Raw genomic sequence first — 22603 nt, forward strand, 5'->3', positions numbered from 1 at the left:
TCGGGGAGACGTCCCGTCCCAGATTGATCGACGGGACCCTCAGGGCGTTTTCTCGTGGGAAACACAATCCGTTGTCCAGTTGAGAATGTAAACCACTACACGTGTGCGACTTACGAATGTGCGGTGGAAATATAGGCTGTAGAGGCATTGGTGCGATATACGAGTATGTCGTGGAAGTACTGGTACGATTTGCGAATGTGCCGTGGAAGTACCGGTACGACTTACGAATGTGTCATAAAAGTACGACTTACGAACATGCCGTAGAAGTGAGATTCAGACGGAATCTCCAGCAGGTTACATGGGGAGTGTTATATGTACTAATGTGTTGTCTGATGAGCCTGTGGGCGCTGAAGTAACCGCATTTCTAGCCGCCATGAACTATGCGTACAAATGTGCGTGTACTTGATCAATGAACACTGTTGTGTGAAGATTGACATAGTAAATATTTTAACCACTTTCTGCGTTGAGCGTACATTTTCGCCGCGTTGAAATGTTGTTTATGTTAAGGTGGAGGGCTCTGCATCATATATTACACATCTTGATCTTTTGGTCTGGAACGCCTGCATAATGGTATATGACCTGAAGATTGTAGGTAAAATACATCGTTTATAAAAATGCATCATATATGTTTCCTCTGTAGTAAGATAAGGGTAAAATACGTTATTAATAGAAACGTAAATTACGTCCAAGCATGCGTAACACTCTAAAAATTAGGGCAAAGTGCTCCTGCGCTGGTTAGGACTCTGGCACTTACCATCGGAAACGAAATAGGTTATATCTGGTAGTTCAGCATAGATTCTTGGACTCTTGTTATTCCTCGAAAAAAGTCAAAGCAGTGAATTGTGTGTACTGTCTAGTTGTACGCTGTCTTATATATTTACATCGATGCATATGATTCGCATGTTATATCTCATGTAATCTGAAGAGGCAAGTAGCCTACTCTGCCGAGGTATAATGTAACTCGCCCTTTGAGGCCCATTTATGTCACGTGCAAGTATAAAAAATCACCGCTAACCTGAGGACTACCTACAATCACCAACATTCAACATTCGTCAACATGTAACATCATCCAGGCCTTAAACACACTTGGTTTACATCCGATTCACACATAGTTTACACACGTTACACCTTTGGCCCAGAAATTACAAACATATTTACAGCATCCTCTATACAAGCCCCACATTCTGTAACACACTCTAACCCATAGAGCTGGAACTTGACATTCCCCGCTTACTCCAGCCTCGGCCTCACTATGACTGCTATCGTCAGGTATATGTCCTTGGCACTGCTTCACACACGGCGAACACGACTGCTGAAGAACACGGCTCACGGCTAGACGCGGTTCACTCGACTAAAGCCGTGCCGTTTACGGCTGTGTCTGAAGACGATTGCCGCCACTGCAGTCGCTTTATAATACTATATGTCTGCAAAAGAGCGAGACGGTTGTAAATTGTCTGGAAGGGCAGGCCAGCAGCGGTTTAAATGACAAAGTCAATATCATACCTACAAGCTTTGTAAGTTATTTAATATGCTTCACGTAAAATTAAAAATAAATCAAAGATCTATTCCTGCAATGCAAGCGCAATGGAAGAGACAATTTGATAAATGATAAGACGTACATAAGCCACTAAGCAGAAACAAATGCTTTATTTTTTGTCAAAGCACGTTTTAAGTGCTCCAGTATCGCTATTGCTTATCTCTAGGTTCTACAGTACATATATTCACCGTTTACTTGCCGTGACGTCACTCGGGCGCGAGGCGTCTCGATGTGAACTCTGGAGACGTGCCGGTGTCAGGCGAGTCTGAAACGGGCACACCCTCAGCTTGTCGCAGGCCACATTTATGAACAGATCCTCTGCTAATCCGTCCAAACGCGTGTGTAGTAGTGCGACAATAATTCTCTGAAGAACCGAACTCATTTGAAAGCATAATGTTTACTTTGGAAGCAAGACAAGCAGTTCAACTTCAGGCTTTGTGAGGAAGGCACCCATATTTATGTACGTTGGGCCCATTTTCCCCTTAAACGTGTACAGCTCGTCGTTGACGCACAGCCATAGCTGTATGGCTGTCGGTGAAAGAATTATCATCGGCGAGTCAAATTATACATGAGTTAGAGCATGTTGTCCGTTGGCAGGGATAATGTGATATCTGCCGTAATTAGCAGCAATCACTGTATTGGGATATGGTTGGTTGAACAATTCTACCACATGCGAATAAGTTATGACATCTACATTTGCTGCTTTCTTGAAGTGTATGGTTGGATGCAACTGTCGAAAGATCACAAACCGGGTGGTTGTTCAAAATTTAAAGACATTCGTTTCGACTTTGCGGCCATGCGAAAGCACGACCAGTGAGAAGTTATCATCGACTTATGTGTGTACTGTGGATGAAATGACATCGTTTCAGCTCTACCTTCCAGTGTCAGCCGTCGACTCACCGTAATAGTCCTTGTAGTCTGCGTAATCAACGTAATAGTCATAATAGTCGTCATAGGTCTTGGCCGGCTCCTGCCGGTCTGTCGCGGACTCGGCGAGCCCCGGCGCCTTGGTGGCTGCGGGGAGAGACGGCGTATAAGCTGGGAGATGATTTATTGCCACGACATCAACAACAGAAGGATCTCAGAGCGCCCGCTCACAGCAGACGTAACCAGTTTGGCACTAACCGCGCGCGGCTGCCCGCGGTGGCGCCACCGTCGCAGCGCCGTCCCCGCAGGTGGCGCTGCCGGCGGGCCTCCCGAGCGCGCCCGAACCGCCGCCGCATGCACTCTAAAAGCGGGCTCGTGCAGGGTCGGGGACCGGGCCGGCGCCCCGCCGGTGCAGCCCGCGCCGCGCGCACCACCACACCGTGCCTCTCCCCTCCACAGGGCCGACTCCGCCACTCCGCCCTCTGTCACTGCCCACCGGGCCCGGCCGCCACCACGGGGAGGTGCCACACGACGCGGCCGCCACCGGCCGCCAACAGTCATGAGTCCGACGTCTCCAGCGCACGCGTCGCCTCGTCGCGCTCGGCAATGGCCCGGTTCTGGGTCTCGAGGGCCGCCTTGGCCTGAAGGGCCGCCTCGCTGGCCTGGCGGCGCACGAGGTCCTCCAGCCACCCTGCGAACGGAGGGAGACGAGCTACAGGGTCCGCCGACAGCGCCGCCGCAGCCGCCACAGAGAGAGAGAGAGAGAGACAGAGGGGTCGCCACTACAGAGAGAGAGGGAGCCGAGATACTGGCCAGAGAGGCGTCACTACTGCACTGCTAGATGGTGAGACAGGTGCATTGAGCAAAAAAGGTGTTCGACTCCAAAAGATTAAAGTGATATTGATGTGAAACAGTTCCTATAAGTTGAAAAAAGCTAGCATGCCGATGACATTGATTTGATTTATTCGGAAAGTCATTAATAATTAAAGGGCTGACAGCATTAAAGAAACATTGTGTTAATTGTTAGAAGTGAGTGATTTATGTGCAATTGCATCTCTGTCCGACACCTTGGGGAAAGTGCGATAGCTCGAGCTCGAGGATATTACAAATACCCAAGGTATATACACAACTAATGCTGAAACTGCAGAGGCTTCGAAGCGGTCAGAGGGTACCGATGCATGCTTGCAAATATATACATTATGTACATTGCACATCGTCCAAGTATAAACCTAGCCGTAGGAGCAGCGAGTACGCCCGAATTCGGCATGCAAAACATATACACAATACTTAACGGTAATCGTATTGGGAATGCGTCGATTATACGGCGTTTACTTATATGCATGATGAATGTCTTATATGTACAAATGAATGCATCTTTAATGTTAACACTTCAAAACATATTAACAATGCATACATTCAAGCGGTGCAACAAATGTTATGTTCTATGCATTGACTTATTTCATAGATGCATTGACTTATGTATTGCGATACACACACCCTGGGAATACTAATTACTTTAGACAAGATGACCTTGTGATACGTTTCACTGCTGTTTGTGAAGGGTCTTTCAGAGTCAAAGAGCAACAAATTGAAGTGGCAAGTCCACCGACAAGTTGAGCGCTGTTGATTTACAGCTGTCTGGAATCGGATAAAGCAGGCTCTCTGATTGTGATTCTGGTCAGAGCCCAGAATAAGTAGACGTTGATAGCAAATAAGGGATTGCGAGCGGGATGAAAGTAACTTCAATTGTGAGTCCCATCTGGAGATTTCGTTTTTGATTCTTCCGTATATACAAATTACAAATTCGATATGGAACGACTTATCGGGATAGATGGCAATCCTTATTCGCTTGACACGGTAGCTGTTTGCTTTAGAACGCTTTCATTTTCTTGGCCTTACCTTCCCTTCCAGTGCTGCTCTGCTTATATTTTTACCAGTGCATGCAGTGGACTCATTCCTCGCATTTTCGCAACCCGTTCAAAGCACTTGGAAAGCTATTTGCACAGTTTTAGCGATTGACCATTGACCAATAACGTCTAGAGGTAAATATAGACAGTGAGTGCAAAAATGGCATCATTCAGAGGCGTGATTGACCTGTAGGCTGTACTTACTCGGGATGATGAGATGATTGTTGACGTAATAGTTTACAGAAGATGAGGCGCAGTCTATTTTGTCAATCTCTTGGCAAGTTCGCGACTTCTGCTCGAATGCCGTGTTGTTTCCACAGAGGAACTTGTAGTCGGTGATGCTGAAACGAATCAAATGGAGCATAAGTTTCACAATATTATCCAATATTATTGTGATAAAAATGATCTTATGCTCATGATATAATATGATTAAGTTGAATTGAAATAAGACCAAAAATCACCAAGCTCATTAAACATGAATTCAGAACATCTTGCAATGCATAATACATTTCACGTGGACTCAAAGTGTAAGATATCTTCTAAAGATATGGTCTGTGAACGAGTAAACACGGCATCGTTACTTTTATTCGGAGACTACAACGCAGTACAGAACGAAAACCCGTCCATGCCCGCGTAGTGCCGACGGTAACGAGTTCACGTCACAAAACATCCTCCTATTCAGTTTTCATGGCCGATCTGCCATCGTCACTCACGTGTCATCGGCTCCGATGACGCAGATGTGGAACATCTTGCAGTTGGTCTCGGGGTCGGCGTAGTGGCCGCCGCTCACCTTCCCCTCACACGAGAAGTTGGTCTCGGGCAGCGCCAGAGACGAGTACTCCTCCTGGAGGAAAGGGGAGGAAAGTATCAGAAGTTGGTCTCGGGCAGCGCCAGAGACGAGTACTCCTCCTGGAGGAAAGGGGAGGAAAGTATCAGAAGTTGGTCTCGGTAAACGCCAGAGACGGGTATTTCTATTTTCTCCTGTGGTTAGGGCGTTGGGAGAGGGGAGGGGAATCATACTCTAGTCTCGGGCAGTATCAGTGAACTGATGAGCGTTGCTCCTGGTGAGTTGGGGTCTGGGGAAGAGTTTATCAGAACGGGTCGAGTGAAAACGAGCTTGCGGTTTGGACGTCTTTGGTTGATTAAAATTAGATATACGATACCCTAAAAAATGAACATCGCGTTCTTTTGAAATACAGTGATAGTTGCATGACAAGAATGTGATGATCATCTAAAAAAACTATACCACAAGAGAGGTCTTTGGTCGTTGGCCATGAGTCACCATTTTACTGACTGTACTGGTTTTCGGATTCCGCTACATCCTCCGAAATGATCAGATCTAGAAACAAGCACCTGGGAAGGGCCATTAATCCCAAACTGTCGTCTTTAAATCGCTCTTGAACTCTCCGCAAGCAGAAGAAATACGTCCGTCCTGTCTGGTACTGCCGGTTTCATCCCTTCATTGTCTCCATTCTTCTCTCGGAGTTCAGACATATTTACATGTCTACATAGCAGGGTTCATCACCCTCGCAAGTTCATTGTACCGGACGTATATGTACATGTCCGCATTCAAACCGGTCATTTCTTTTCTGAGTCATTCTGGCTTTGTAAAATGTCCAGTTATAAAACTCTTGCTAGGGCTACTGATTAAATTACTTCTTAACGATGTTGCTACATTTTAATCTATTTTCTAATGGTGTCTCCAACCATGTGATTAAAATGTACCTATCCTTACCAATCGATTCATTTATTGATATCCATGTCCATTATTCGATTAATTCATTTCTCAACTCATTGATTTATAGCTCCCATTTCAAATTTCTTACATGACATAGCCACACTACCCAATAGCACAAACATAACTAGTCGGCAAAAAGGAAACAAAGTCGCTTCACCCTTCTCTTTCTCCATATACCGCCTTCCTATCCCGGAGCTTCCTCCTCAGCACCCCTTGCCCTCCTCTTTTCCTCCCGCCCTCCTCTGCCAGATACCCGTTCACTGATCAGTGATCATCTCGCTCCCCTTTTCTACCACCTACCTCGGTGGTGAGCGCCGGCGCCGGGTCCGGCGAGTCCAATTTCGGCACGAATGGCATGCCGTTGGTGACGATGACACGCGGTCGGTCCGGGTCGCTGGCAGCCGGGATGATCGGCACCGTGGCCGTCTCGTGCGCCGCCGGGTGGCGCGTCGTCGTGCTCGGTGTCGTCGTCGTCGTTGTCGACGTTGTTGTTGTTTGGAACCGTCTGTTGGCGATGGCGAAGGGTTAGAATTGGGAATTAGAGAGAGAGAGAGAGAGAGAGAGAGAGAGAGAGAGAGAGAGAGAGAGAGAGAGAGAGAGAGAGAGAGAGAGAGAGAGAAGGGGGGTAAAGGGAGGGAGGGAAGAGGTGCAGGAGAGGAGTGTATGGTACTGTGTGGAATGTTAAACTTTGAAAGACGTTCATTTTTTGTTTCCTTGCGGTCCTTGCTGTGTGACTAGGGTATTACATTAGTCATGGGCATGATGTTATCTAATATCTAATGAAGTTCAGTGTCCCTTTAGTGGTAGGTACTGGTTTAATAAGTACGATATAAATAGCAGAATGGCACATAGCATTATGCACTTTTATTGCTGCGGTGTTTTGATGTGTATCTTTTAATGACGACTCTGATGCTGAGAATGTCAGGAGGAGGAAACAACTGATAAGAGGCTTTCCCATAGATCATTATCGCGGCCAAAGATGATGCTTGTGGCCTGCCCCAGGATTTACATTTATATAACTTCCTGCTTTTGGAGCGATCTACCAGCTCGTATTGTTGCCAAACGACCATGAGCTCCTGATGCTGCGCATCACCTTCTTTAATGTCACTTCTAAAGTGAGTGAAGTGACGTTAAGTACGTGATAACGAAATAGCAAATACTTTGGGATAGAAATGTGAATAAAATTAAATTTAAAAGGCCTCCAGTGCCATCAGCTCCCATTTCCGGCCCTGTCGACTCACATGAAGGCGGGCTGCTGCGGCACGACGCGACGCCCGCCGCGCCTCCGGCCGGTGCGCCGCCGGTAGACGGGCACCTCTGAGCGTGTGCGCGTGCTGCTCCTGCCCGACGACCACTCGCTGCTGAAGTCGTCCCGGTAGTCGGAGGGCGGGTAGCGCGCGCTGGCCTCCTCGTACTCCTCGCCGCTGGGCACGTACGGGTGGAGCACCGACTCGCCGCCGGCCGAGTCGGTCACGTTACCGTCGAACTCGCTACGGGAAGAAACGGGTGGGGTGAGCAATGAGTATACGAAAGCATCTTGGCTGTTTGCTCTGGCCGGTTTTGGTGTGGAGATTAGGACGATTTTCATTATTGTATTTTTTGTAAAACATGATACAGTAACAATGCATGCATATTCAATGGAAGTTTATGTCTACTGAGCATGAGCTACTGAAATGGGTCAAGGCGATGTACGGCTGAACATGACAAAGTGTAAAACTGTGCAGAAGTTCCCACCCAGGCGCCTGTCAATAGTTCCCGATACAGCACCGTGACAAATTCCCTTTCTGTCCGCCACAATAGACCATACGGCGGGCCATGGCCGGCTTCAGACCACCGGGTCGGGTCGACAGGGAGGTTTTCGGCCGATGAAAGCCGCCGCTGCGCTACCGAAGGCCGCGGCGTGCGTGCGACCGGGCCGCGATTTTCCCACCGTCAGTGACCGTGCCCTCCGCGGCAGCTGCCGGCTGCCCTGAGCAGCTGCCGGCTGTCCTGAGCAGCTGCTGGCTGCCCCGATCAGCTGCCCGCTCTCAGAGGCACTGGCCGGTGAACCAGCCCCCCTCTCCCCACTTCCCCCGGCCACCGCCCCGCAGCGCACACAAACTGGTATACCGGGGGTCACCCCGATCAAAGTCGTTTAGCTTTTGCCCGAGAGCCAGTTTTTAGAGCTTGAGTAAGACGGCGTTACGCGCTGGTCGCCTGACGACAGGACATTTCCAAATGGTTTGTTTCTAGGGGAGAGCCCACGCCGGGCCCGATATTCACACAGATATTTTGTTGCTGTTGTGGCACAGCTGCAGGTACTCACACAGATATTTTGTTGCTGTTGTGGTACAGCTCCTTATTGACGTCGTAGTGCTTGACGTCGATGCACGGCACCTCTTCTGACCGCTCGCAGACGCGCGTTTTCTGATCGAAAACCGTGCCCGCCAAACACATAAACTTGATATCCTGGGTCTCACCTGCGTGAAAGAGGCACAGTTGTAAATACAGTTGATCATTGTACGACGGAAAACACTACGCAATCACGTGTGATCGTTTCATTTGCATGAACCACCTCCTCGCGACACATGTTGGAAGGTTCGGGGCCGGCGACTGTTTTATTTCATGTTGTGGGTGTGGTGGGGATCGTGAGGCTCGGGACGAAGCCGACGTCGCCGTAGGGTATGGATCAAGGGGTCGTTAGTGATCCCTGATCCGAGGATTGGTGACGATAGTACGACTTGATCCGGAACCAGATGGCGAAGAGCGCTGGAAACCGCTAAACAAGAGGGGAGTGAGTGCTACATGGAGTGGGATATCATGTCGCATGAAAGGCACGAGTACACAAAGATCAGTTACATCGTCAAGTCAGTGTAGTTGAAATTAGTTTCCGAGGTGTCATCTGTCTATCAAAATGAAAGCCAGAACTTTGCAATGCACAATGAATGTGAAAGGTGAAGCTTCAAGGCGAACGGCTACAATACGTACGCCGAGATAGTTTCCTTTGGCTGATTTCAATGTCCGTATCAGATGTTTTCTGCCAGTGTCTAGCGAATTGACTAAGTAACGGCACAATGAAATATTCATGAAAGCAAGATGCAAATAGTCACGACGCTACATTTTGCAATATATGTATCACAACATTGAACTTGAGCCAGCAACAAAAGCGGCGCTATCAAAAGCGATACCATCAAAAGTCGTGGGGTCCGAATGAGCAGCGAGGGTTAAAAGCTCGTAAGAAATCCCTGGAAAGCCTTGGCCTTTCTCTCCCCGGTGCTGTGTGCTATGTTCATGGGCAGGATCTACTCAGGTTATCATTCGCCTGGCATTGAAACGAAAAGCGCAAAACGTGACGGTAAACATGGGTCTCGGCAGGTGCTGATAAGAAGACATAAAATGAAATGCATACCATATTGTTTGAGCAGTGTAAGGCTAGAGAAGAACATGATTATAATGAACTGCGGCATGAGAAGATGCAGACTAACGAATTAGAGTGCAATAAAGGATGCTGAACACACTTAAAGAGGTAGGAATTTTATGAAGTCTGAAGAGTGAAGATACACAGCTAAGAGCATCTATGGATTAATTATAAATGAATTAAAACCATCCTTGTTCCAGTACGTCACCGGTGAATACCAACATGCATACAAATTCAACATTGAGTGAAATGTAACCGCATTCTGATATCACATTAACAGCATGTCTTCATACATTCACGAGTCCAGTCTGGTGCCATCATGAGAAACGTCCCACAACGCAAATAACTAGCACACGGGACCACACATGGTGGCATGGTGATGCATGCATGACATCCTCTCTCGGGTATCATATTTGGTATCAACACAACTCACCGCCTGCGGGGAGGTGCAAGGACGAGTAGAACAAGTGTAAGGTACAGAGACACAGCGAAGATGTGTACGGAACAGGACACGGACTCGTGGTACGGAATACTGTGAAACAGCTTCCGTTACAAGTAAACAGTACGCGTTACAAGAGTACTATATACGGGACTACGATTTACTATACGGGCACATCGAACAGACGCGCCATGCTGGTGTATGTACAACACACATAAGAAATGTCAGATACGGGTACTTGCAAACACATGCACGTGCGGCACGCGGCGTCTGGAGCTTTGGTTACCTTTTGAGCCCAGCGTGCAGACGTGGAACATCTGACAGCCCGTCTCGAAGTCGGCATAGTAGCCGCCGACCACCTTCCCCTCGCACGAGAACGATGTGTTGGGCAGGTTGCCCAGGTCTAGCTGTGGAAACGACAGACGAGCACTCGTTAACACGACTCATACGGTGCTTATGTGTTGGTATTTCAAATGATGCAGGCTAATGAAGGAGCAAAATGACGAGTATACTTATTCAGAACAGCGCTGAGAATGCTAACGAGATATATAATTAAATGGAAGCAAACAATGCAAAATAAATTTAAGATGTGTGTGGTTTGTGAAACATAAATTGAGTATTCAATGCCGGCATTGTCGTAAACAAAAACCGGTTGGTTAATTCGACTGCTGCTTCATTAGGGACAGACATAGCCTGTAAATTACACTGCTTTATAAAAGGGTTGACAGGTCAACCACAAATTGTGATGCTTCATAAAAGACAGACAGGTCAACTACAGATTACCACAATCTATTGCAACGGAATCTTTCCACCAATCATCTCCAATACAGAATCATCTCCAATAATTCACCGTTTCTTGTGTCAAAAACTGACCCCTAAGTATCTGACCGCAGACGGTGGCTACAGGCGCCCGTCCCCCGCACCCAATAGCGGACTCCCACGGTGGATTTAGTGGGGGGACGACACAGAATAGCGGGTCGCACCACGCAGTTCCCACCAGCACAATCTCACGGCTCAGCAGATGACGATGACACTCTAACGTGATGTATTGGACAGATTTTTCCAGCGAACTATAACCGCAGGATATTGCCACGTAATACGTAACCGTTAGGTTGCTCGGTACCGCACGCTGCACGCGTGACTTGGCGATGCGAGTGGGACATTGTAGGTGGTTTGCTAACATGAAATAGTGCGTTGTTCTCTCAGTGTCCGCTTTCTTGCGAGGACAGTGAACAAGTAATTTACACATGCCACGCATCGCTGCAACCATATCCTTTACAGTGCACATATCGCATAGCTTTTAGCTGTCACGCCCCTTAAAAACCCAGCGTCATTTCAACAGTCACAACTCACGACTGCTATCTGCCCACCAGACAGCTCGCTTGACCTTTCTTCATCTGTCGTCTCAGCTGGCTGAGCTGAGGGGCCACGGGCCGGGGCCGGACCGCCGGCAGCTCGTCCGAGAATGATTTTCAACGAGACTGTTGGATTGTTGTTGAGCCAACTATGCAAGGTCGCCTGGTGGTTGACCGTGGGCCGACGGCGGCCGCGCCGCGCCGGTGACGGGGGCCGGCGGATGGATCTCTCTACCCACGACAGCATCTCGTGTTCATCACGTCTGTGCCCGGCTGTGATCGTATAGATGTATGCACCATGCACACTGCGCAATGTTATGGCAGAGTGCCGGGGGCCGGAGATGTGTCGAGAATAAAGTGTGATGTAGGTGGCAGATAAGGCTTTTTATTTCATGACGTTGTAAGTGCATATATCCAAGGTCTATTCAAATATATGAAGGCACTAGCTTGTGGTAAATATAATAATGCATGTCACAGACCCATGCAATGTTTCCTTACTAATGTAATCTAATGGGACTAATGGGACTGTCGATAAATATACACATAGTATAGCAGTCGGTAGCTCGTAGCCCCACTGTTATGCAAAACTCACGTTTGGTTGCACGAAGTGTGGATCTTGGCAGGCTGTGAACGACAGTAGTGCTAGCCACGGCAGTATCCTGAGGTAGTCCGTCCATCCTGAAATAACAAGAAAAAAAAAACAGCATATGTCAAAGCAGTAGAAAATAGTTTAGCCGTTCGAAAAGCTGTTGCATACGAGCAAACCAAATGCAGCTAAATAACTAATGACATGCGATATGCACGGTTCATTTTAGCCTTCTTCGCATCATTCCATTTCTTATTCAGACTGATGAATTCTGACAGTCCATGCCATTTACCAATTAGTTTAGGGCACTACGAGTCCGCGGGCGGCGTCTAAAATGCATGGGGCTCATCGCGTTAAGCGGGCTGACCCAAATGAGTGCGCTCGGTTAAGGATCGCGAGCGGAGAGGGTCGAGTCCTCGGTATCAGGTGATGAACTCGTCCAAGGTTACGGCAGAAATGGCACCACCTCCACCCAGACTCTCATTTTGCATAGTGGTGCAGTGAACTTGGCTATCAATTTGCATGTTTCAGCATAAGTAACACTCAATATTGCATATCGTAAGGAGTAACGGCTTTAACATCACCTCTACTTGCTTATTTGAGCGAGATAAGTTTGAATATTTACTCATGTAAACTGGATCACCAGAGCAAACGAGGATTGGCAAATGCTTGCGTCATCTAATCAGCTATTTCCCTACCAAAGGAATGTAATTAAAATAAGCGAAAGAATAAAGCAAAAAAGAAACACCCACATTGGCTTATCATGTTGAAATTAAGTGTGTCTTTACGAGTAAGTGTACCCATATCCTATAAAAAAGAAATGTTGAATGTTGATTTGAAGACGTTTTACTTTTAGGACTCGCAGTGTTAATGTTCTTGTAGCCCACATAGGTAGCGTAAAAATATCCCTTACTGGGCTTGGTCAGCTTTTGGGATGATCGTGATTAGTTTGCGGCATGCGGGAAGGATTTCATAATCATATGACATCCTATTCCATCGTATTTGAGGCCTCTTGGCATTTCCGTTCGAATGGGGCAGGTGGGGACGCGGGCGACTGCAACGCCACCACACTAAGTATCTCGGGACTGCGACGCAGGCACGAAAGCTAACACCAATCCAACTGGCTACACAACAGTAAAACTAACTTTGTTCAGCAATCCCAAATGAACGGATGTACTCCAAATCTACCAAATGCATGTCCACCACTCCTCGCACTTTTGCGGAGCCGGATGCACTATGGAGCATCATTCCATAAGTCCCTCCTGAGAAGGCTGGAGTACATACGTTGAGCAGGCACCTCCGCCGCCCATTATACGGATCCCAACTCGGACTCTGAGCACTCCGGCTCGGCGGGAGACTGGCACGGTGCGCCACCACCCGCTCAGGCTCAGATACAGGATACGCCACTCGCGCAACTAAGCCAAAACCGGAGCGGCGCACGCGAACTAAAGGCGCTTCAACGATAGCAAACCAAAGTGCTACCGAGTATTGCATGCGAGGAGCTTGTCTCATTGATAGGTGTGCGTGTACTTGTCAATCTTTTGTGTGTGCAGAAGAAAGACGCTAAATGTTGAAATACGTCAGCGGCGACAGGACGGACACGTAATTATCACGAAATACTTACATACCTATCAGTGAGAGCCTCTACAATTGCATATATTTTGCAGCGCTCAGCAAGTTCGGTGGCACCTTGCAGGTATATCATGCTCCGTTGCTCTAACATCTACATAAAAACACGGAGCAGAGCGCATACCATAGCCAGTCAAAACAACCTCAGCATATCTCAGCGGGAGAGCGAGTGGGGTCGATCACCCCCCCCCCCCCTCAGTCGGGGTGTGGTCCGAACCCGGACCCATCTTCCGGGTGTGACTCCCCCCCCCCTCCCCGGGCGTGGTCGGCCGACCTCGAGTACCGTGACGCCACATTCCGAGCCGGTGGGTACCGGCGGGAGGCACCTGGGCGGATCCGGATCAGCTCGACCGCCGCCAGGCCGCCCGGACCGCACGCACACCGCGCGCCGCCCGGGCGCAGAGCGTCCTTCTTGAGCTCATGCAGAAAAACACCGTTCTCATTGACAAATGAGGTTATTTGGCAGCGAGGCTGGCAGCCATTCAACTGATGTAACTATGCGTTAAGGGATCAGTATCCAGAACTTTGTCAGCATGCACTGGTCATAAATACACCTTTTTACGGCCAAATATAGAAATAGTGCACACAGTTCAGAAATAGTGCAACCATTTCGACAGTTCGGCATAGTGCACCGCTTCTTAGGCCGAGTGCATGAAATTCAGTAATAGTGCACACGGCTCCGAAACAGTGCAAGCAATTTAAAAGAGAATGCATTCATTTTCAGTAGTTGCGATTTCAGTTTCGCCAGAGTGCATTGCTTCGTCATATGCATTGGTATTCGGCGTACCGCAAAGCAATTTAGTTAACCTTCAAGCGAATTCGGTGCCCCATCTAGAAAATATTTTTGACAACGTTCTTGCTGTTCATCAAGTGTAGCGTGGTGCCGTTCAAACAACCTGCTAATGAAATTTTACTAAATTATTGAAATTTTAATGCTAATAAAAATTAACGAGATTTTAATGAATGCAATGAAAAGGCCCAATTTAGGCGGCAGTGCACACATTTCAAAAATAGTGCAGGCGATTTCGACAGCACGGCATAGTGCATTGATATATTGAATCGCGGCACGATATTCGCCATATTGCAGCCATTTCGTCATAGTGCAGGTTTAAAGTGACCCAGGTTCAGGCATATTAGACATATCGCACATTATTCGTCAGATCGTTTCAATTTCGGGGTCCCGCATGTAATTTAGGCACTGTTCAGTAACACGGCATTGCATAAATAAGTAATACCAATTTTAATTTGACATTTCACGCTACCTGAGCCTCCAATGACACTCGTAGTCAGTCAGCAACGCAAAAAAGTCAAGTAGCCAGCTGCACTGCTCTGGATGCAAAAGGTAGAGGGTATTTAATGTTTCATCTGGGTGCCTTAGCTTCAATCATATAAAACATAGTGCACATAATTCGTCGGGTGCTTATATATTCGGCATGAGCAATATTTTTTCGGCTTTGTTCAATCAAATTCGCCATGATGCTGAAAGGCGATAACAAGAATCCATAGCATTTCTGATCTTTTTGAACCAGCAACGAAGTTATGCACCCGATTCAGAAGCCCTGAATGCCACGTGACCGCCACTCGACCGTGTCACCGAGTTCTTAGAGCGAGACTAATGATAAGTTAATTCCTGAGAGCTGAAACTGCATTTGAGCAGGTTTTTGACAAAGATTCACGCTACTCTTGACAGGCAGATAGGGGCTTTCAAAAATATTTTCCCAGTCCAGCAGCGAATTCACTTGAACATCGCCTAAATCGCTTTGCTGGACGCCGACTATCAGGCCACATGACGAAACCGTGCACTATGACGAAATTGAACCTACGGCTCATTGAATTTGAACGCACCATCTTCTAAATTGATTGCTCTTCATTTGAAACGTGTGCACTATTACCGAATATCATGCACTTGGCCGAACTAGAGGTGCACTATGCCGAACTGTCGAAATCGGTTGCACTATTATACTGAACTGTGTGCACTATTTCTATATTTGGCCGTAAAAAGGTGTAGCGCATTTCACGTTCACGTGACATCCCACATTCTTCATTAGCTCCAGAGCTTTGCTGAGGGCTTAAGTTGCGTAGGAAGGTGAGATTTGTTTACATAATCGCTTATTTATACCGTGCTGGATTTATTTGAACGTTGCCGTAAGCACATGCCGTATGTCGAAATTGAATTAACCTGACGAATTATTATTTGCACTAAGTCCAATATGTCTGAACCTGGGCCACTTTTAACTGCACTATGACGGAGTGGGGTGCACAATGACGAATATCGTGCCGCAATTCAATATATGAAGGCACTCTGCCGAACCATCGAAATCACCTGCACTATTAATGAAATGTGTGCACTTCCGCCTAAATTGGGCGTAAAAAGGTGTAGAAGAGCTTCATTGAAAATATAATCTGACCCGTTATCATTTGCGCATACTTCATCTTAAACGGACCTTTCTGAAGGTCGAAATCGTGCACAAACATTCACCTCCTCACGTTTTCCCTTGCCAAGGCAGTGCGAGTGAAATTATGCCGGTTTTTGCTTCATTACGCAAATTCCAGCCATTAAGCCCCGCCTTCACACCACACACCGGTCATTATTGGCAAACCTGTCATCAGGCGACTACGGCAAACATCTCCATCGGGCCACAACACTGTGGAATCAACGTCAGAGGAGGCTGTTACCACAAGGACGTCTGCGGCTGCGACTCAGTTAACGCGTTCTCATCGCTGCTGTTTTGGAGAAGAAAACAGCGCTAACTGCTCTTTAGTGAGGCGGAAAGTGAAATAACCGTGATTGCTTCATTGCTACCAGAGGGAATATATCTGACTAACGAGTGGACCCCAGCCAGGCTGATTGGCTGATCGATTTTCTCGGATTGAATCCCCGCGGAGAGGATCGAAGCACGGCCGCCGATAGGGCGCACTGCGAGCCTAACGCGCTGATGGATCGGCGGACGACCTCAGACACACGAGCGCCCGGCCTGACACCGCCGCGGGGGCGCCGTATCCATTACCAGTGCGCGAGAGATGCCCGGAATGCAAAGTAACCAAAGTAAGTCATTACCGGCCGGGCCGAGATCGAGGAGAGTGAAGCGGTTGGCGGCGCGGTGTGGGAGGCTCCACAAACGGGTCAGGGTCACGGCTACGGCGGCTCGACGGTCGATCTGCGCCGCTGAGGAGCGCCGGGCGGCGTGACCGGCGCGTGACCTGACCGTGGGTGCCTCAGCTCGTCACGGCGCTGATAGTGCTCTGATAGAGGGCACTCCTCGCGAATCGGGTTCGGCGTCGTGTTTAATGGGGGCGCCGCCGGCGGGAATTCATGAGGGATTGCGACCCCCGCGCCGGCAATTAGAGGGAATCGGTCGTCACGACGCCGCGGCGCTGGTGCGGCGCGGCTGAGTCCGATCAACACCTGCCGGTGGCGAAACCACCTGTCGGTCACGGCGGGCAGAGCGACTCCAGCCGAGAGAGAGAGAGAGAGAGAGAGAGAGAGAGAGAGAGAGAGAGAGAGAGAGAGAGAGAGAGAGAGAGAGAGCACAGGGCACGCGCCCAGAGAGCACCGCAGATGCTGCAACCGCGAATGTCAACAGGCACTTAAATGGACAGAGGTGGAACTTCGCCGGAATATTAATGAGTTGAATGACGACAAACCTGTAAAAACGAGCCCAGCGGTTTATGAGGCTTCTGTGGGTATTTTGCATCAGACGGCTGTTTTTCAGAAACGGGTTCCCTCGTATTTATTGGACGAATTATGACCATAAATAGAATCTAAAAGACCAGTTTCAATTGTATTTATTGCCACCATTGGATGCGGATGCTGGCACAAGATTTATCTGAGGATATGTGTTCTGTCGGCCTCGGCTGTCACAAAACATATCTTCTCAGGCAACATCCGGCCAGATCTTTCCCACCACCCAGGCAGAGCATATCCTTGCATCGCCCATAAAATGATATCGCACAAACAATAGAATCCGGATCTGACAGATCCCCATCATAATGGATGCAATCAGTGAATTAGGCACCTTTATCGATTGACATTGACATGGAGGTAGCCTGACACGTAGTCGTTAATGCTTTGACAAATACACTGCTATGTGGACGAGCTGAAGGACAGAGCTCGCATTGATAAATCTCACGAAGATGAAACTAAAATAGGTACTTTGAAACTGTTGAAGAATGAGAACGATTAAAATGAGTGAATCATGAACACGGCATTGACTTCAGAGCTTGGTTTGATATCCCCTCAAATATTCAATAATTTGTCGCAGAAATAGAGAACGATCTTCAAATGTCAGACATCGTCTAAATACCCCCATCTCACCCTTATCCTCTTGGCCACTTTCCCAGCTCAGTCGCTATGTCACCCATCACCGAACCATTTCACACAATCATCGACATCACGAAGAGCGTCTCTCGCTGCGGTTGCTCGGCATGAGATCTGCCGGCCTCTGAATGGCATTGCATCAGTGCAGCGCGTGAGGCAACAGGTCCCGGCGAGACGCGGGGGCGGGCGGCACGGATCGCACCGGTCCCATTAACACCGAACCTGCTGGACCAGCCTCCGACCAGCCTCAGGTCAGCAGCAGACCAGTAACAGACACACCTAGTCGGGTAGCAGGGTGGTCCTTCAAAGGCAAGTGACCGTCTCAGCTCGGTCCATTATCCGGGGTGACTGGCGAGGGCATCGGAGGAAGGCGACGCATGGGTGGTCGGGTTCAAGTAGGAGCATACATAGCTGTGCAGTGATGACATGGGACGCAATAAGAACGATGATTTGATTGTTGCTCTTATTTAGAAATGTCTGCATGTTCATCATTAATCATTTCAGTGACATGCGAATTTATCATTTACTAGCAACACACGAGCTGGCAATGATTTTCAATTTCGTGTCCAATCGTTCGTGCGCTCTCGTGACACATTCACGCTCGGCCACTTGAGCTGTAACAATGTGTCGGAATATGTCACACCGGCTGTCGGCCTTGACTCTCACACTCCCCCGTGCCGCCGTTACATGGGTCACACGACGTCGGCTTTTGTTCCGCTGTGCACCGCTCCACGATATCAGCACTGTGAGCTACAAGAGCCCTGCAAGGGTACCGCACAGTGGAACAGGCGGTGCCGAACGAGGGAGAAAGTCCGCCCGATTGATCTGTCAGAAGAGCCATAGATTCGTCGCCGTCGATCGGTGCGTCGATTGTCGCTGCAGCCTCGCGGGCGAACGCTGCAAGCTCTGCATAACAGGCGGGCTGGCGATGAGTGAAGAACGAGTCGCTGATTAGTGGATATGCAGACACATGCAGTGATACGCTTGTGCCTCCAGAGAGAAATTCAGGTTGGCAATTGGCAAAGGAACGCGGAATGCATGCACTGAAGTAGTCATGTTGGGAAAGCGGAGCCTGATGTGTAGTAAAATCCTGATCAAGAGACGCAGTCATATTCATCACATTGGAGAATAAATTGAGCTTCAGGGAATTTGTGCTAAAACAAGAAGTCCTAAATATTATGTGTGTATCTCTTCTAAAAAAAAACTTCCTAGCGCAGCTCACTCGCACTGGCTAGTCTATCGATGTCCATTATCGATTATGGAGCGTGATGGCAGCATCTATCAAACACCCAATGTCATCTGCATTACTAGTGAGATGTCTCATGTAAAAATGAATGAGATCAGCCGCAGCCCGCACGAGGACAAGGCCGAATTATTTCATCATGGATTAATCAAATTCGTAAACCACTCATTTATCACCGTCTACTCAGCGCGTGGGCCGGGCCCGACGGTCTGTATCCAGTGCGGCTCAGCATTCCAAAGCACGCACCTTATCAAAGACCGATCCCAGGTGGAGTCATGCACTGCGCTTTAAGAGGAACGACCAAATGGATTTTAGCACTGCCTGCAATGTGTGACATCACTGAGCATCATTTACAAAAATGCACTCCGTTGTCGTTTCAGCACCGATGACAAATATTGTATTGAATAAAATCAGCAAATTTCCATCAGAAGAACAATTTTTACAGCACTCCCTGAAGTTTGATGCAATGACCGTGGAGCTTATTGCAATGGCAAGTTAATCTTCAATCGATCTTCCGAATATCATGCAGAGATGCTAATATCGACAGTCTACCATCTACATCGCATCACGCACAATCTTGCCTAGAAAGTGGCATCAATATTACTCCAAAGCGGCTATGTCCTTGCAGTGCTGAATTGACTAGACCAGCCGAGCGGCATTCCACCAGTCGCTCCATCCTCCCGTCCCCGCCCACATCACTGAGTCTAGCGGTACTCTCCCTCCCCCCTACAGCCCTGTCCAGCGCCAGGAAACACTCGTGGGCCGTCCCCTCGTTACCCGTCCCCACATATATCTCCACTCTCTCCTACTCGGTGCCCTCTACTAATCACCTCTCCGCTCACCGGTCCCTGCCCGCCCCTCTCAGAGCACCCCGCCCCGCCCCGCCCCTCTCCTGGCGACATCCGACCCGTGACCGCCGGCCGGTCGGATCACCCCGCGGCTCAGCGGCGCCGTGTCGTGACCCAGCGCCCCTGAAGGCGACCCGCGCCGCCGGGCCGGCGCCGGTTTCGAAAGGCGGCTCGACCCGCGGTGAGCCCGCACACCCCTTCATCGGGGTCAAGGCGGAGCAGGGCTCATGGTACCGCTGCACCGGCCGACGCCGAGCGCTGCTCGGAGCTCACAGATGGGTATTATAGCGGTAAATGGCCTCCACCCGCACCCGTGCGGCTCACGGGCGGGGATGGGCTCATCTCCAGCTGGACAATAGTGCGGCGCACCCTTCAACACCTGTCTGAACTCCCCATGGACAGCACGAGCACCCGAGCGTCCGCCGGCCCGCTCTCTGCACCGCGGCCGCTCGTTCGTCTTGTTACTGTCACCCGTTGGAGAAGTCGGGTAAACGCCGGAGCAGGTGCCTGTTTTCTCTGTCGGTCAGCGTTTTTGTGCAGTGTCTGTCCGTAGCACCGCGGGTACCGGTCACCGCATTTAACGGTCAACGTGTTATGGCAGAGCTGTTGAGGGCGAGACTGTTTATAGCCACCTCTGTATCGAAGATCTCGGGACTGACGAGGCTGACGAGACCATCAAGACCGTTGGGTCGAGGCGAGACCCGCTGCTCTGGTTTGTGGGTGTCCAGTTGTGGACAGAGACGTCTTTTTGCGACAGGCAGTTGCAGTGTTGTAACGGACTCGATAGCCGTCATGACGCGATCCAATCCGGATCCCGTGTGCCTCCAGCCAGGATCATTTCCGCGTTGGTGGGCTGGCAAGTCTATGGGACGTTGTGAAATAATAGCTTCCCAGTCACGATGGCTTTCAAAGAGCCTGTCGCGCGGGGCAATCCATTACAATGTCATGGCTCTGTCGGAAGCATCAAAGCTTTATGATATCACAGCGTTTACAAAGTGGTAAAAGTAAAACGACTTTGTTATTATTCTCTTTTGAACTGCTGGGTCAGTCACAGTGCATATTCGCAGATGACAGATAATAGCCAAATAATGGCCGACAGAGTGGAGTCAATATTGGTGAAAGTTTCACATCAAAAGGAGGGGGATTTTATATCCGATAATACATAAGTTTCACCCACCACTGACCATAATGGATTCTGGGAAGCGTCCATTCGCGGGACCACGATTCGCCTCCAGGTGTATCCGGTGGGAGGTCAGAGGGTCAGCGGGAGGGCCCCAGGGCGGTCAGTCTGACCGTCATCCCGCTCCCAGTGAGACTGACGGGTGACAGTCGTGACAGGTGACGGACGGGTGACCGTGGTGACAGTTCGTCCTCCCCCGCGGCCGGCGCTAATCAGCTGAGCCGCGGTCGGCAGCCGGCCGGATCACCTTGGCTCCTCGCTCCGGTCCGACCTGTCCCCAGGTGGTGGGACCGACCAGCACGGAACACTCGCTACAGATAGAGTGGTGGAACCGACCGACTCACTCACTCACAACTGTGAGAGGGATGGTCCAACAGTCATCACTCTGTCTCACACTCTGACAGCTAGTCAACGTCACGGTCATGCATACATGTAAAAACAAACGATGCATACAATCCACGTATCCGGTCTCAGATCGGGTCCCAGTCTCAGCGCCTGGCACCGTCCATATCTCAATACCAGTGTCGAGGTCTGGGCCACCCCAACCGGTCGCCCTCTGCAAACTGAAGTGAGCAATAACTTCTCAAACAGATGATGGTGCAAATCATGCAATGATCAATGCTCTAATGCATCAATGGTGAGGTCAAGAGGCGCTTGTTGAGCCGTTAGGGCGGTGCAGCGCAATGAACAACGGCCGAAGCTGAGTATCTACAGCTCCAGCTAGATTGTGCAATTGTGGCATAACGCTCTTTTCATATCATTCTTCTTTTTAACGGCGTGATAGGCCCTGACAGCTAGTTGACCGCCACAATCATGCATGCATGTAAAAACATACGGTGCATACAATCCCCTCATGACATGCGACCAACATACGACCCTGAAACCATTGAATTACACACCGGCTACTTCTCAAGGCAGTTGCAGGAGCGGCCTCCCGAACTGTTTGCTCTAGCAGCACTCAGACTAATTGAAATGTCAACATTAACAGGCTGCAAGTGTTACCGCAAGAACCTCGTCAGAATGAGACGGCGCAGCTGAAGTTGAAACTGATCAAACACAGACCTCGCCGTTCGGCTGCATCCTGATGGCTACATCCCCGGATATATGACAGCTGGAGAAATAGGAAAGTGCCGGGTCTGAGATTTAAATAAAAGCGGTACTCGCTACAGCAGAAGGTGCAATCATCACCGGAGCGTATAATTGAAGGAGAGGTTAACGAAGCATGCAAGCCCTACCCGTTCTCGTGTCTCTCATTGTGGCTTTCTATACGACAGGGAAAGCTAATAACAGTTGGTTGCAATTTGCCTGCTATACCACAATCGACTAGGAGAATCAGTGAACTAGAAAAAAATGTTCAATTGGAAACTGCTTCTTCCATTTTCACTTTTAGTGATTAATCATCTTTGTTTTTCAATATAATATTTACAAAAAATAATACATTTTGAGGGAGAACAACAGAACAGGACATAGCCCAGCCACCGTTAATAGCAATATACCTAACATAGCGCTTCTCCTCATGCATTATGCCCCGTTGTATCACAGCGGGCCAATCACCAACC

General features: G+C 49.1%; 1 protein-coding gene across 3 annotated transcripts in view; it reads right to left on the reverse strand.

The window, feature by feature from the left end:
- Positions 1 to 836: 836 nt before the first annotated feature.
- The window catches only part of LOC122394728, a 48527-nt gene continuing 26760 nt past the window's right edge, over positions 837 to 22603 (reverse strand). The window contains exons 2-11 of one of the 3 annotated variants that reach the window (XM_043332132.1): positions 11833 to 11918; positions 10172 to 10292; positions 8355 to 8508; positions 7291 to 7539; positions 6350 to 6554; positions 5025 to 5155; positions 4516 to 4652; positions 2438 to 2551; positions 1737 to 1802; positions 837 to 1424 (exon numbers count right to left, since the gene is read on the reverse strand). In XM_043332132.1, the coding sequence (XP_043188067.1) occupies positions 1744 to 1802; positions 2438 to 2551; positions 4516 to 4652; positions 5025 to 5155; positions 6350 to 6554; positions 7291 to 7539; positions 8355 to 8508; positions 10172 to 10292; positions 11833 to 11918 (1256 nt within the window). In that variant the 3' untranslated portion in view covers positions 837 to 1424; positions 1737 to 1743. Of the gene's footprint in view, positions 1425 to 1725; positions 1803 to 2437; positions 2552 to 2571; positions 3096 to 4515; positions 4653 to 5024; positions 5156 to 6349; positions 6555 to 7290; positions 7540 to 8354; positions 8509 to 10171; positions 10293 to 11832; positions 11919 to 22603 lie in introns of those variants that run through there. The other 2 variants (XM_043332123.1, XM_043332141.1) reach the window with 2 other exon arrangements.

The sequence above is a fragment of the Amphibalanus amphitrite genome, unplaced genomic scaffold (assembly GCF_019059575.1).
Source record: "Amphibalanus amphitrite isolate SeventyFive unplaced genomic scaffold, NRLGWU_Aamphi_draft 000026F_arrow, whole genome shotgun sequence".
NCBI classification, from domain to species: Eukaryota; Metazoa; Arthropoda; class Thecostraca; order Balanomorpha; family Balanidae; genus Amphibalanus; species Amphibalanus amphitrite.